Source organism: Cebus imitator, unplaced genomic scaffold, assembly GCF_001604975.1.
Source record: "Cebus imitator isolate Cc_AM_T3 unplaced genomic scaffold, Cebus_imitator-1.0 Scaffold444, whole genome shotgun sequence".
In the NCBI taxonomy this organism is placed as follows: Eukaryota; Metazoa; Chordata; class Mammalia; order Primates; family Cebidae; genus Cebus; species Cebus imitator.
The window spans coordinates 1,466,708-1,477,947 of NW_016107759.1; the positions used below are offsets into that span (position 1 = coordinate 1,466,708).

At 65.0% G+C, this 11,240-nt stretch overlaps 2 protein-coding genes across 2 annotated transcripts in view; one reads left to right on the forward strand and one right to left on the reverse strand.

The window, feature by feature from the left end:
• On the forward strand, positions 1-4,035 carry PERCC1 (proline and glutamate rich with coiled coil 1). Its single transcript, XM_037732230.1, has 2 exons — positions 1-48; positions 1,483-4,035. Exon 2 carries the CDS (start codon positions 1,531-1,533, stop codon positions 2,332-2,334), a length of 804 nt encoding a protein of 267 aa, XP_037588158.1. The 5' UTR covers positions 1-48; positions 1,483-1,530; the 3' UTR covers positions 2,335-4,035.
• The window catches only part of CCDC154 (coiled-coil domain containing 154), a 9,144-nt gene continuing 1,202 nt past the window's right edge, over positions 3,299-11,240 (reverse strand). Inside the window, exons 4-17 of the mRNA XM_037732236.1 lie at positions 11,169-11,209; positions 10,790-10,885; positions 10,351-10,474; positions 7,671-7,772; positions 7,460-7,588; positions 7,261-7,379; positions 6,741-6,867; positions 6,506-6,643; positions 5,365-5,484; positions 5,129-5,205; positions 4,684-4,801; positions 3,983-4,069; positions 3,565-3,749; positions 3,299-3,448 (exon numbers count right to left, since the gene is read on the reverse strand). Of these exons, the coding sequence (XP_037588164.1) occupies positions 3,322-3,448; positions 3,565-3,749; positions 3,983-4,069; positions 4,684-4,801; positions 5,129-5,205; positions 5,365-5,484; positions 6,506-6,643; positions 6,741-6,867; positions 7,261-7,379; positions 7,460-7,588; positions 7,671-7,772; positions 10,351-10,474; positions 10,790-10,885; positions 11,169-11,209 (1,590 nt within the window). The 3' untranslated portion in view covers positions 3,299-3,321. The remainder of the gene's footprint in view (positions 3,449-3,564; positions 3,750-3,982; positions 4,070-4,683; positions 4,802-5,128; positions 5,206-5,364; positions 5,485-6,505; positions 6,644-6,740; positions 6,868-7,260; positions 7,380-7,459; positions 7,589-7,670; positions 7,773-10,350; positions 10,475-10,789; positions 10,886-11,168; positions 11,210-11,240) is intronic.

Consider the following 11,240-nt stretch of genomic DNA (forward strand, 5'->3'; position numbering starts at 1 on the left):
TCCAGGTGGAGGTGCGCCTGTGGAGCAAGAGCTGTGGGCCCCGATCAGGTAGGAGCCAGGGCCTGGGGGGCGGGGGCTGCTGAGGACTGCCACAGCCGTGAGCACTTTGAGTCTGTGAGTCCTTCTGTCCAGGGCTTTGCGGGGACCACCCACCCCTGGGTGAGCCCCCAGAGCGTTGGGCTGGCCCAGGGCTGGGCAGGCATCGGGGCAGGTGGTCATGGGAGGGTGCCTGCATCTGGACAGTCTGTGAGCAGCCCCAAAGTCCAGGGCTCAGGCCACTGGACGCCTCCCAGGACGGGGACCCCAGCACTTGAGTGAGATTAGGACCATGGTGTGGTCAGCCATGTCGGGTCGGGGGGCCTTGAAGCTCACCTCCCCGCCAGCCAGCAGGGAAACATCCTGACCCGGAGGAACGCCTGTCCCAGTGCCCTGGCTGCTCCTCGCATCCCTCCTCCCTCCCCGCAGACCTCCCTCCCTCCCCGCAGACCTCCCTCCCTCCCCGCAGCCCTCCTCCCTCCCCGCAGACCTCCTCCCTCCCCGCAGACCTCCTCCCTCCCTCTGCCCCCCTGTCCTAGGCTCCAGACAAGATGGGCTCCAGGCTACCTGGCCCCGGGACACCTGGAGGGGCTGGGCGGCCCTGGTCTCTGTGGTGGGCCCTGCCTGGCAGCTGGCCCAAAGGGGAGCTGCACCCATCCCACAGTCACTGCCCAGACACCCTCCTGCCAGGCCCCTCACCCCAGGGCTTCCCCTGAGGGGTCCCCGCCAGGTGCAGTGACCCCTGCAGCCCACCCCTTTAGCGACCTTCCACCTCAGCTGCCTCCATCATCACAGAGTTAGGGCCACTGGGGTGCTGCCTCCTGCTCCCATGGGACTGCGATGGCCCCGAAGAACCGCACAGCGGCTGCACCAGCTCTGGGCCCAGTGTGGCCGATGTCCCCCCTTTGACTAAGAACCATGGAGCCCTTGGGTCCGATGCTACAGCAGCCCCAACCTGGGACCCAGCTCCGGTTCAGCAGCCTCCGTCCCCCTGCCCTGGCCTGTGAGGGTCCCTGGCCACCTGCCTGGCTTCTCCAGGTCCAGTCCCCAGGGCTCCTCTCTTCCACCCAATGTGCTCCCCTCCCCAGTGACCACAATTCTAGTGACGCCATCCCCGGGCCCCGCCCGACTGCCCCCACAACAGGACCCCATGGCTCCTGCCAGTGGCCATCCTGAGTCCAGCAGGCCTCAGCCCCGGCTGACCATGCCCTCATACCCCTGCCACGTGGCCACAGTGCCCACCCTGTCTCTCCCCACACCTCACTCCTGTGGTGATCCACACCCTCGACAAGCACAACTGGAGGGCCGGGACCTCCAGGGAGCCGAGGCGCTGAGGAAGGTCTCCAGGGGAGGCCACAGACCTGTGGGCTCTGAGTGCAGCGGTCGTGGGTGGCCGGGGCATGGCCAGGCCTGACGGGGAACCCGCCCCTCGGTCTCCCTCCCCAGCCAGCGCCTGCTGCCCCGGAGGTCCCCGAAGCGCGGGACAGTGCGGAAATGGCCGCTGGCGTGATCCGGCCCCTGTGCGACTTCCGGCTGCCCCTGCTGCGCCACCACCCCTTCCCGCCCTCAGATCTGGAGCCCCCAGAGACTTCAGAGGAGGAGGAGGAGGAGGAGGAAGAGGAGGAGGAGGAGGAGCTGGAGGGTAAGGGGCTGGGGGGCCGCAGCCCGATCCTCCCGAGCTCAGGCCGGGCAGAGGCCCCCGCGGAGGCAGCCCCTCAGGGTCCCAGCAGCGCCGAGACACCGCTGCAGCTGCTGCGTTTCTCAGAGCTCATCAGCGACGACATCCGGCGGTACTTTGGCCGCAAGGACAAGGGGCAGGACCCAGATGCCTGCGACATCTACGCCGACAGCCGCCCAGCCAGCGTCACTGCCCGGGAGCTCTACTACGCAGACCTGGTGCGCCTGGCCCGCGGCGGGGCCCTGGAGGACGAGGACACCCAGGAGCCCAGGGTCCCTCAGGGGCAGGTGCACAGGCCGGGCCTCAGCGGGGACGGGGCACAGCCCCTGGGACCACTGGCCGAGCTCTTTGACTATGGGCTGCGGCGGTACTGGGGGCCCAGGGCGGCGGCCAGCTGGAGCCTGAGGCTGGAGCGGAAGTACGGCCATATCACCCCCATGGCCCAGAGGAAGCTGCCCCCGTCCTTCTGGAAGGAGCCGACCCCCAGTCCCCTGGGCCTGCTGCACCCTGGCACGCCGGACTTCAGCGACCTGCTGGCCAGCTGGTCAGCCGAGGGCTGTCCTGAGCTGCCTGGTGGGGGAACCCCAGCCCTGGAAGGGGCACAGCCAGCTGAGGCCTAGTGAGGGTCAGGGTCGGAGTCAGCTGGCCGCAGCGGGGCTGTCCCCCGAGGTGAAAGACTTTCCTCCTGTCCTCCTGGGAAGAGCCTCCTCCATCCCTCTTGGCCACCACAGGGCAAACCTAGACGCCACCAGGGCTGGGCTGCGGTGGGAGCAGCAAGGGTGGTGCCCAGACCTGGCCATGCCCTGGCCTTCAGCCCCAGCAGAGCCCCTGGAGGGGCACAGGGACCCCCAGAGCCCTGCCCAAAGGAGACTTAGACTCGGGGGGCTCCACCCACCAGCAGCCCCCAGGGGAGGCTGAGGGGCCAGCCCCAGAGATTCCAGGTCAGCGGCACGGGACAGTGGAGGACACTGCCCCCTGGGCTGGCCCTCCCACTGCCTGCTCGCCCTAGGGCTGGGTGGCCTGGGACCCGCAGCCCCTCCCCTGGGCCCCCACGCAGCATGCGGCGGGGCCAGCAACCACAGGATGAGCGAGGGCTTTCCTGGAGAGGCAGGAAGAGGACCACTGCCTGACCGAAAGAGCCAACAAGGGCTGTTTCCTCCCCAGATGCTAGAAGGCGCTTCCCTGCAGGGGCACCGGGCTGGAGGGCCTTCGAGGCAGAGCAGGGAGCCTGAGGCAGGCCAGGCAGCTTCCCCGAGTCCTCCTCACAACCCAGGCAGGGGCAGCTCGTGGCGGGTTCTGGCGGGGACTGGCCTGGGTGCTTCTGTGCAAGCCCCGGCCCAGCCGCTTCCATCCCAGGGGGCTCTGGCAGCCCTAGGGGGCCCGGCAGGGAGGGAGAGGGGCTGGAGTGCCATGAAAAGCAAAGGCCTGCGGCCGGGCCGGGCCTCTCACCACAGGAAGGGTCATGGGGGTTGAGGGACTGGGCCCCCCCAGGCTTGGGCAGCCCGCTGCCCGGGGCTTCAGCACCCCTTTCGGCACCACAGGCCCTGGGAAGGCCCCCCGGCAGGCATCAGGGCACCTCAGCTCTAATGAGAACAAGGCCAGCACGTTTACTTCTGGATAAAGAGCAAGGGTGGGAGCTGCTGCACCTGCTCCCGGCTGTGGGGCTTCTTGGGGACCCCTCCTGGCCTCTGATGGGCCCTGAGCTTTGTGAGAGACACCTTCCACTGCAGCCACCTGTCCAGAGATGTGGCACGTGGCCCCTGCACTCCTGCCCCACTCCCCTTGGGACCCCCAACCCCGAACCCTGACCCAAAGGTCCAGGAGGCCGCTCGAGAATCCCTGCTGCCCACCTCATGGCCTGGTACACGCCCCAGCAGTTCACAGGTGCCACGTTGCCGGGCGCTACGTCCTTGATGAAGACCCGCTGACTCGCCAGGGACGGAAGCGCCTTTCGGCTGCCCAGTGGTGCCTGAGGGCCCTTCTCACTCCACAGCCGCAGCACGGTCTCCCTCAGGGCAGCCACCTCCTGCGTGCGCTGTGGGAAGGGGATGCCAGCGTCACCCCGGAGCCAGACCCCTGGGCAGCGGACGGCAAACAGGGGGCTTATCTCCCACCTGGAGCCCAGAAGCCATTGTCTTCAGGGAAACACTGCCCAGCGCCAGACGCTCAGACAGACAGATGTGGGCGCCTGCCGTGGGGCAGGCGGGAAGGCAGCAGGGCTGAGGGAGTGGGTGGGTGCCGGGTGCTGGCAGCCCAGGGCCTCCTCACCAGCCGGGCCTCGCTGTTGAACTTGAGGTTCTGGATGGTCTTGTTGGCCTGGATGCAGTTTTCCAGCTTCATTATTTGGTTCTGAAACTAAACATGGCCCCCATTTGGGCACAGACGGGGCTGGTCGGCCGGGGTCCTGCTGTTCGCACGGACGTCCCCACTCCTGCTATTGATTGCTTAGAGTTTGGGCAGGGGGCACCTGCCCACACACTGGCCCTTGCCCCACGTCAGGGCCTGGGACAAGAAGGGGTGGCTGGAGATTGACCCCGCAAGGACCTGGGTCAGGGCTGCTCCTGCCCTCGTGGCTGCAGACGCCCCAGTGTGGGAGCTCCAAGCAGGTGACTCCACTTGGAACTTCCAGAGGCTGAGACAAGCCGGCGCCCTCCGGAGTAGCTGAGATTACAAGCATGCGCCCCCACACCTGGCTAATTTTAGTATTTTTAGTAGAAATGGGGTTTTTCTACGTTGGTCAGGCTGGTCTAAAACTCCCGACCTCAGGTGATTCATCTGCCTCGGCCTCCCAGAGTGCTGGGATTCCAGGCGTGAGCTACTGCGCCCAGCCTCAGACAGCTGGTTTTCTGAGCCTCGCCTGCTGGCTGGAAAATGCCCCTTAGGCTGGGGGTCCTGCCCACACGGCTGCCCCGTCTGACCCCGATGGCTCCCGTTCTCCCCTAGCTGAGAGAGGGCAGCCCCGGGATTACCGTGGCCAGCTTGCCCTGCATCTCCGCGATCTTCCGCCCGGGGCTGTCTTCCTTCAGCAGCTGCACGGATGACAGCAGCGTGGCCAGCTCCTGCCGCAGGGCCCCCACCTCCAACTCCCTGTGGCACCAGATGCCGGGGCCAGCTGTGGTGTGTGCTCGGGGGTAGGGCCGGGACCAGGGACATGGGCTGCTCCCATAGCCGCCATAGGGCTAAGGAGGCTTGAGGGGGATCAGCTCTGTCACCCCTCCAGTGAGGAAGGTGGAAGTCCCCAGCAGATGGCAGAGGGAGGGCTTGAGGCTCCTCAGAGCAGCACCAGGGTGGCAGGTGAGCACATCTGTCACGGCACTGGGGGGCTTGTGGAGAGCAGCAAGCGTGGGGAACTGGCCCAGCCCAGTGACGGTCAGTGGGGCCCCTGCCCCTCTCCCGGGGCCCCGGAGGCTGCACCTGGCCTTGCCTTCGGCAGAAATCCTGAGGTCCGAGTCGCTCTTGTGAAGCAGGCACTTGTCTGAGATGCCCTCTATCTGAACAGAGCCAGGAATGGCGGGTGGCCCCAGGGCCTGGTCTAGCACCAGCCTCGGCCTCAGCCCCCCGGAGAGGGAGGAGGGGAGAGGACAGGGAGGGGAAGGGTCCCACACCACCACCAAGGCTAAATGCACCAGGCTGGCTGTGCCTTCGCCCACCTTCTGGGGGAGGCCGTCCAGCTTCTCCCGCACACCCCGCAGGTGCGCGGCCACCTCCTTCTGCCATCTGGCCAAGTCCTCCAGGGACTTCCTCTCTGCACCTTCCCATTCAGTCTTGACCTGGGATACAGACACCCAGTGAGAGACAGAGCCCAAATTGGGAGGACAGACGGATGGATGGATGGATGGACAGGGCCCCAGGGTGGACAGACGGACACAGGAAGCTCCGGGGGGCAGGCGGCCCCCATGTGCACTTCTGACTCAGACATTTGTGCACTGGTCTGCAGGCAGCGGGATGGCCCAGCCAGGCACGCTCTGGGGACACACATGCCAGGCGGGCCTGGGCAGCCAAGGGACTGTGGGGCTGTTCTGACCACACAGGTGCCCAAGTGAGGCAGGGCCGGACCCAGTGGGATTCAGCCCGGAATCACAGGCTGTCACCATGTCTGTCGGTGGATGAGTGGGAACATGGGGGCGGTGTCCACGCAAGGCGCATTATGCAGCGGTGGAAGGGATGAAGCCTTGTGTATGAGCCAGAGTGGGGAAACAGGACACTCGTGGGTGTCCCTGACAAAACGGCCGCATGGTGCATGGCTCCGTTTCCTGGAAATGTTCAGAACAGGTTGGGTCGGGAGACAGGGAGGGGCCCGAGTGGCCAGGGGGCAGGGGATGGGAATGAGCGCAGAGGGGTCCGGGATTCTCTCTGGGGGATGAACGCTGTGAAACTGTGGGCACGATGGCCAGCCCTGTAGACAGACTAAACACAGAACTGCATGCATTCACGGGAGAGCTGTGTGGGGAGACAATCCTTCTCAATGGAGCTGTTAAAAAGTGAACATGTGCATGCCGGTGGAGGCTGCTTGTCTGCCCCTCTGCGAACTGCCCGCATAGCTGGGCCATGGGTCAAGGCTCCAACTCAGGCCTCAGGGGCTGCAAGTGCTGGACCGAGACCGCTCAGGGGCTGTCCTGCCCCACACAGGAGTCTCTGGGACTCGGAATCCCCCAGGCCTGGGGACAGTTGCTGGGTGGGATGGGAGGCTTTCGACAGGCCTCTCAGGCCTCTACCCTGGGGGCAATGGTGGGCTGAGAGCCGAGGGATGGGGACTCCCCCAGCCTGCCTGCCCCCCACTGCCTGGCGCACCTCGGACAGCCTGAGGCCCAGCATCTGCTCCTGCAGGTCCAGCCGGCTGCTCAGGGCTGGGAGGCAGCCACTCAGCTCCTTTACCTGCCCGGCCAGCTGCACCACTGACGCCTCCAGAGCCTGGCTCTTCTCTCGGAGCTGCGGGGGACAGGTGGGCGTGGGGAGGCCCGGCTAAGGGCCCATCCTGTGTGTGTGGGGGACCCCGTGGGGGACGTGACACACTGCCCCCCCTCACCAGTGCCAGCTCGCCGTGCATCTCCTGCCGGGCCAGCTCCCCCGCCAGCTGCGCGGCCTCCAGGTTCTCCTGCACATAGGCGGTCAGCTCCCCGGCCTGGCTCTCCTCCAAGCGCCCCTTGACGTCCCTAGCAGTTGGGGACACATAGATGCCCTCTGTGGGTCCTGCCCACCCCTCAGCACTGGGCACAGGAGGGAAGCTTGGCTGCTGGCTCTGGAACCTCCCAGGAGACCCCGGGATCAGAAGATGGGGTGCAGTCACAGTGCCACCAAGATAGGGCTTCACTGCTGACTGCCACAGCTGAGCACTCCAGGGAGGACAGGCTGGGCAAGCGGCAGGAGTCCCCACGGGATGAGTGGCCGCACAGCTGCCCCTTCTGAACCTGGCTGCACCTCTGGGGTCAAGCACTCTGCTGGGAAAGGCAAGGTCATTCCCTGCCGAGTTGGCCACCGTGGCCCCTCCTGAGTGGGACATCAGGGTCCCCCCGGCCTGACAGCACCTGAGGCCCCAGGATACCCACCAGGCCTTCTCCTCGGCCAGCAGGACACGGTTCAGCGACGCCTGGTTCTGCTGCACGAACTTGGTGAGCTGGGCCACAGCCGCATCTAGGCCCTGGCACTGCTCCAGGAGGTGGCTCTCCTGCTGTGGGGTGGAGGCCGCCCTGAGACCCGCACCCCGGCCCCGGCCCTGGCCGCCCGCCCACCGCCCACCTGGCCCACCTCACGCTGCCCACGCAGGGCCTGCAGGCGCTCCTCCATCAGTCCCCGCAGCTTCTCCCACCGGCTCTCCAGCTCGCCCCGCAGGCTGCCCTCCAGCCTCAGCCTCGAGCTCTCCGAGGCCCTCATTCTCTGCGGGGAGACCCCACCGTCTGCTGCAGGCCTGCCTCTGGGAAGGGGGTGCGGGGCAGGCCGGCCACAGGCAGGCTCCCACCTTCTCGAGGGCCAGGAAGCTCTTCTGTAGGAAGCCGCACAGCTTGGCCTCCCTCTTCAGGAAGCGCAGGCTCACCTCTTCGCCGAGCCTGGTCATCTGGGCCTGCAGCAGGGGCGCATTGTCCTGTGGGCAGCCTCTCCCAGACACCCGGCCGGTCCTGCTTCTGCCCGTGGTCTCCAGCAGAGGTGGAGGCCCCTGCTGTCCCCCAGCCCAGCAGAGTGGGGCCTGCCACACCCTCGGCAGGAAGAAAGCCAGGACGGGCAGCAGCACTCTGTACCCACTGACCAGGCACGGGCTTGAGAAGCATCTGAAGGCCACGCTCACGTGAGGTCCAGACACCCTTGGCATCCACCACCGATGCCACCCAGGGAAGGCCGCCCAGCTGCCACCATGCCCCGGCAGGGAAGTGGGTGTGCCATGTGGGCATCCCCATGCAGGGGGAGCCAGGCAGGCTGGCCAGAGCCTTGGGGCCCTGTCTCCGCCCCAACGGCTGCTTTCCTGCCGCACTGAGGGTCTGAAGGTGAGGGGAGAGCAGAGACGCCAGCAGCCCTGTCCCTGCATCTCACACACCCAAAGGACAGGCAGGTGGCACAGGCCCTTCACCAGCCAGAGAGAGAGCACCTCCTGGGAAGCTTCCCCTCCGCGCAAGCCCCTGTTGGACCCCTGCCTCCAGGAGGCCACCTTAGAGCAGGTTTTTTGTAAAAAGCCAGATGGTACACGTTTGAACCTTGTGGGGTCTCTGTTGTAACCCTCTCAGCACGGCGGTTACAGCCCCCAGAGCAGACATTGATAATGTGTAAAAAATGTTTCTGGCTGGGCGCGGTGGCTCACGCCTGTAATCCCAGCACTTTGGGAGGCCGAGGCGGGGGGATCACGAGGTCAAGAGATCGAGACCATCCTGGTCAACATGGTGAAACCCCGTCTCTACTAAAAATACAAAAAATAAGCTGGGCATGGTGGCACGTGCCTGTAATCCCAGCTACTCAGGAGGCTGAGGCAAGAGAAATCCCTGAACACAGGAGGCAGAGGTTGCAGTGAGCTGAGATCACGGCATTGCACTCCAGCCTGGGCAACAAGAATGAAACTCTGTCTCAAAAAAAAAAAAAGTTTCTGTGTGCCAATAAAACTTTATTAACAAAAACAAGCAATGGCTGGCTCAGTGGCTCACACCTGTAATCCCAACACTTTGGGAGGCCAAGGTGGGCGGATCACCTGAGGTCAGGAGTTCGAGACCAGCCTGGCCAACATAGTGAAACCCCATCTCCACTAAAAGTACAAAAATTAGCCAGGCGTGGTGGCGGGTGCCTGTCATTCTAGCTACTCTGGAGGAGGCTGAGGCAGGAGAATCGCTTGAACCCAGGACATGGAGGTTGCAGTGAGCCAAGACTGTCCCACTGCATTCCAGCCTGGGCGACAGAGCCAGACTCTTTTTTTTTTTTTACCCTCCTCTCCACTACCAAGACTGTCTCAAAAGAAAAAAAAACTTTTTGGGAGGTCGAGGTAGGAGGATCACTTGAGCCCAGGAGTTTGAGACCAGCCTGGACAATGCAGCGAGACCTCGTCTCCACAAAACATAAAAAAATTACCCAGGCAGGGTACATGTGCCCATGGTCCCAGCTACTTGGGAGGCCGAGGCAGCAGGATCACTTGAGCCTGGGAGGTTGAGGCTGCAGTGAGCTGTGATTGTATCACTGCACTCCAGCCTGAGCAAACGAGCAATATCCTGTCTTAAGAAACAAGTGGTGGCCTGGCTCTGCTGCCTCTGGCCCTAGAGAGCACTCAGCCACCCGTGCTCAGGGAAAGGCGGACGCCCCCATAAGCGGCAGCTTCCCAACACCTGGCACCTCGGGAATCCTCAGCCCAGCACCTCTGCCTGCTCCACACAGCGACTCAATAGCTTCCCAAAGGGCAGCAGAGCTGTGGGGGTGGCAGCTGGGGCCCCCCGGCAGTCCTGGCCCCACACCCGGTGTGAAGCCTGGTACGCACGGAACCCACTACAGTCCCATCTCTCTTTGTGGAGCTCAGGCCTGGGCTACAGAAACGTGCAGCTGCCCGGTCCCCTCCCCAGCCATCGCGGGGGCCCCTGCCAAGGCCACAGTGGGAAGGGGAGCTGCTCTGGCCCGGTGGGCGGGACCCTGGGTCCTAGGAACTCGTGTCCTCAGAAAGGCGACCCCTGCTTTGTGTGCAGGGAAAGGTAAAGCCTGAAAGTGGCCGTGGAAGGGGCTTCGGGGCTGAGAACTGTTGATCTGGGCAGGCGCCGGCTGTGTGGGGAGGGCTGCAGGGGCAGGACACAGGCAGCTTCCTGGGGCGAAGCACACCCGGATCTCAGCTGCCGGCCTCACATGGCCACTGAGTGTTTGTTTTTTTTTTGAGATGGGGTCTTGCTGTGTTGCCCAGGCTGGTCTTGACTTCCCAGGCTCCAGTGATCCTCCCGCCTCCGCCTCTTGAAGTGCTGGGATTACAGGCATAAGCCACTGCACACGGCCTGAGCTGTTGCAACGGGGCACGTCTGACTGAGGAATTTCATTTTAAATCTACAATCGTAGCTGATTTCAATGGACACAGCTACGTGGCGAGCGGCCGCCACATTGGATGGCACCGGCCAGGAGGAATGTCTCCTCCTCGCCCTCTAGCTGGACCTGGACTGGCCCCCTGAAGGCTGAGCCTGGCCCAGTGGTACCTCCATCCTGGCCACCTCCAGGTCCACCCTCCGGCTGCTGTCCTCCTGGTCCTTCCGCAGGGCGCTGCAGGCCACCTCCCGGCCCTCCTCCTCCTGCCGCAGCAAGTCGGTCAGCTTGGCCAGCCTAGAGACATCGGCTGCGGTCACACCAGGGTGGGGCTGACCCACAGGCCGGCCACGCAGCAGGTGGACGACACCCGCCCATTCCAGGGAAACAGAGGAGCCGGAAACACAGCACCAGGAGCAGGGCTGGGCCGGTGCGAGTCTTCCCGAGGGTCCTCAGCGGGCCCAGGCTCTCCAGCACGCTGAGCACCCAGTGCGGGTGCCCCTCTGGCTTACTGGGGATGCATGGCAGGGAGACCCACGTCTTGGCTCAGCCAAGGACTCTCAAATGACTCCACGCAAGGTCCGGAGCCAGCCCTGGGCGGCTGGTGCCCACCTGAGGCCGGCCTCCTGCTCGGCGCCCTTCCACTCTGCCTCCAGCTGTGCCTGCCTCCTCCGGAGCTGGCTCAAGGCTTCCCGGACCTCCACCAGCCTGGCACACAACCAAGCCGCTCCCGAGAGGCCCAGGCGGGCTGAGCAGCCTCTGGGGGCTGGGGTCCAGCTGAGGGGCCCCTGTGGCCACCTCCCAAGGCTTTCCCGGGTCTCTGTGGGCCGGCCAGGAGTGTACAAACCCGGCCCTTTCTAGCTGGACCTGGATGTGTATCCCTTACTCCAGGACACCCGGTGGGGGAAGTGTGCCCCCACCAGACCTGCCACTGCTCTCCCACCGCGGCCTCCCCGCCCCGGGCCTACGCCTCTGGGTGTGTGAGGCTTACCTTTTGTCCAGGCCCTGCATCTGGTTCTGCAGGCCAGAGAACTGAGAGGAGGAAGAGGGGAAGAAGGAGGAG

Bases quoted from the DNA above. Each gene is read 5' to 3' on its own strand.
- PERCC1 (XM_037732230.1), top strand. From the start codon at position 1,531: ATGGCCGCTGGCGTGATCCGGCCCCTGTGCGACTTCCGGCTGCCCCTG.